The following is a 2,566-nucleotide window of genomic DNA, read 5'->3' as shown; positions in this document are numbered from 1 at the left end:
CTTTTCTTCCTTTTCTTTTCTCTTCTTTTCTTTCATTTTCTTTTTTATTTCTGTCTTTCTTTCTTGAGAAAGAATTTCTTTCTCAAGAATTTTTTTTTTTTTTGAGACAGAATTTCTCTGTGTAGCCCTGGCTGTCCTAGAACTCACTCTGTAGACCAAGCTGGCCGTGAACTCAGAGATCTACTTCCCTTGGCTTCCCTAGTGCTGGGATTAAAGGTGTGTGCCACCACCAGTCTCCCTTTCTATATTATCTTCAGCCTTTTGCAATAAAACATCTTTTAAAGCTGAGGTTTCCCTTTAAGGGTCTCTTTTTCCTCCTTTTTTCTGATGCTATGTTTCTCACTGAAATTTTTTTTGTCTCTACTCATCCTATGGGTGTGTTCTGTATGTTGGGGCCATGCTGGCTGTGGATAAGATGGGCAGGACAGGGGCTGGGAATGGGAGTGGCTTTCAGATCCAGAGTGGAAAGAGGAGACCGTGAGGGGCTCATCTGAGATGAAGGATTAGGATGCATGAGCTTCATTGCAGATCAGGTAGAGCAGAGGCCACAAACATGCTAAAGACACTGGATAGACTGTGCCAGGGGACACCTCAGAGAATCCTTCTCCTGCAGATTCCCAGGTCACAGGTCTTCTGTCACCTGCTCAGGTGCTTTCGTTAAAGGTTTTCCCCAGCTGGGTTTTTCTCAGGGGTATTTTTAGACAGTGACTCAATAGGATAGGGCATTTTAGAATATCCATGTTAAGGGAACATTCCCCTGGCCCAAATTTCCTGCCTTGGAGTGCAGACCGTTTTCTATGAAGCTCTGTGTTCTTTTTCAGAGGTAGCAAGTTCACAGGATGCAGAGGCAGGGGTTGAATGGATTGGGGAGATAGGAATGGGGTGTGGTGGGGTTGGGTTGGTGCAGAAGTCAAAGTCAAAGTTCTTGGCAACCAAGAGCAGAAACAAAAACAAAACACACACACACACACACGTACACGTGTTCATATTTGTAACTGCCTCAAATGCTTCAATTGACAGATCACAAGAGTACTTCCTATGTAGTTTAGGAATGGAGCAGCCAATCCCACCTGGATCTATGAANATCATACAGTGACTAAATTGCCTAATGGCACACTTCTCAGAGCACATCCCCATTTTAAGGGTNCGTGGTGGATCCAGATTTAGTTTTTCTATTAACAGAATAAATGCAATCCCTCTGAAAATGCAGGAGCCAGCCAGCCTTGCAGGCTGGGCCATGGTTACATATGTAGGCTCTTCAGATAAAGTGACTTTGTCACTGTTACTGTTCTCTCACACTAACGAAGCAATGGCAGTATGTAAGTGAACAAGCGGGGCTGTGTTCCTCCAAAACTTAACTTATTGATACTGTAGCTGCGAGTATGTATAAGTTTCACCTGTCCTGAGATAGATGGCTTTTGATCCCCCCCCCAGGCACTTAAAAAAGTAGTAATAATTTCCAGCTCGCAGCCCTACAAAAATGCACGTTGTAGGCCAGATCTGCATCCCAAGTTGAGGCAACATTTGCTATAAACACCAGAAGCTGAGCCACAGAGCCGTGCCTTGCCCACACTCAACCGAATGTCATCTCAGACTGTGGGGGGGTGGGGGGGCGGGGCACCATTCCTCTCTGGGGGGGATACACATGCGCTTTTTCGATCTCCCCCATCATCTGACTTGTCTTCATCTGAACAGTCACTGTGTCTCCCGAGCTGTCACTTTCTACACTCTGACCTCCTGAGTTTGTCCTGGGCTTCTCACATGCCAGCATCCACCACAGTGTCTGGCAATGTGTATATTCTCAGTGCTGTGGCCTGGTGAAACTAGGTACAGTTTACTACTGGAATCATGGAAAAAACATCGCTAATTGGAAGGTACTAAGTGGTCTGAAAAATGCAGAAACGATCAAAAATAATTAAAGAGAATGTAATGAAAAGGGGAACCTTAAGGCAGCTAGCTGTGTGGAAGCAGAGGGAAGTACGTTGGAGTTGTTCTAGAAGCTGCTGTCTGGGGCTNCTTCGACTTTGTCAAGCTCTGGTCCTTTGTAACCTGCCCCTCTCTAGTCNATGCTCTGACCCCAAGGTCCCTCAGGGCAGGGGGGAGGGCCTGTCCACTAAGTACCGCTTATTTTCTTTCAGGGACACAGATGTGCACACGGTGGCCTCTCTATTAAAGCTCTACCTCCGGGACCTGCCAGAGCCTGTGGTTCCTTGGAGTCAGTACGAGGGGTTCCTGCTCTGTGGGCAGCTCATGAACGCAGACGAGGCAAAGGTTGGTGTCTCTCTAGCTGACTGCCTTACTTAGAAGAAAGCAAAAAAGCAATGAATTTTCTAAACAGGGCTCTAGTAGGTGAGAGTGGGGGCCACACCCCTTGGTAGGATACTTTATCAGACTGGAACTCTGCAGCAGCAGCAGCAGAGCCAGGCCAATGTGTCTGTCATTCTCCCTGGTAAAACACTACACAAGCCTTGGATTTGCCTGCCATCCTTCCATTTGGTAAATTATGCAGTGTATTAGTGGCTATCTCATTGCTGTGGCAAAGTGCTAGACAGAAGCAATGTATGGA

The 2,566-nt window shown here is 46.5% G+C and overlaps 1 protein-coding gene across 1 annotated transcript in view; it reads left to right on the top strand.

The window, feature by feature from the left end:
* Positions 1-2,566, top strand: part of Arhgap25 (Rho GTPase activating protein 25) — a 74,885-nt gene that overhangs the window by 61,208 nt on the left and 11,111 nt on the right. The window contains exon 7 of the mRNA XM_029478223.1: positions 2,139-2,271. Within this exon, the coding sequence (XP_029334083.1) occupies positions 2,139-2,271 (133 nt within the window). The remainder of the gene's footprint in view (positions 1-2,138; positions 2,272-2,566) is intronic.

This window comes from Mus caroli, chromosome 6 (assembly GCF_900094665.2).
Source record: "Mus caroli chromosome 6, CAROLI_EIJ_v1.1, whole genome shotgun sequence".
In the NCBI taxonomy this organism is placed as follows: Eukaryota; Metazoa; Chordata; class Mammalia; order Rodentia; family Muridae; genus Mus; species Mus caroli.
This window is presented reverse-complemented; position numbering and strand designations above follow the sequence as displayed.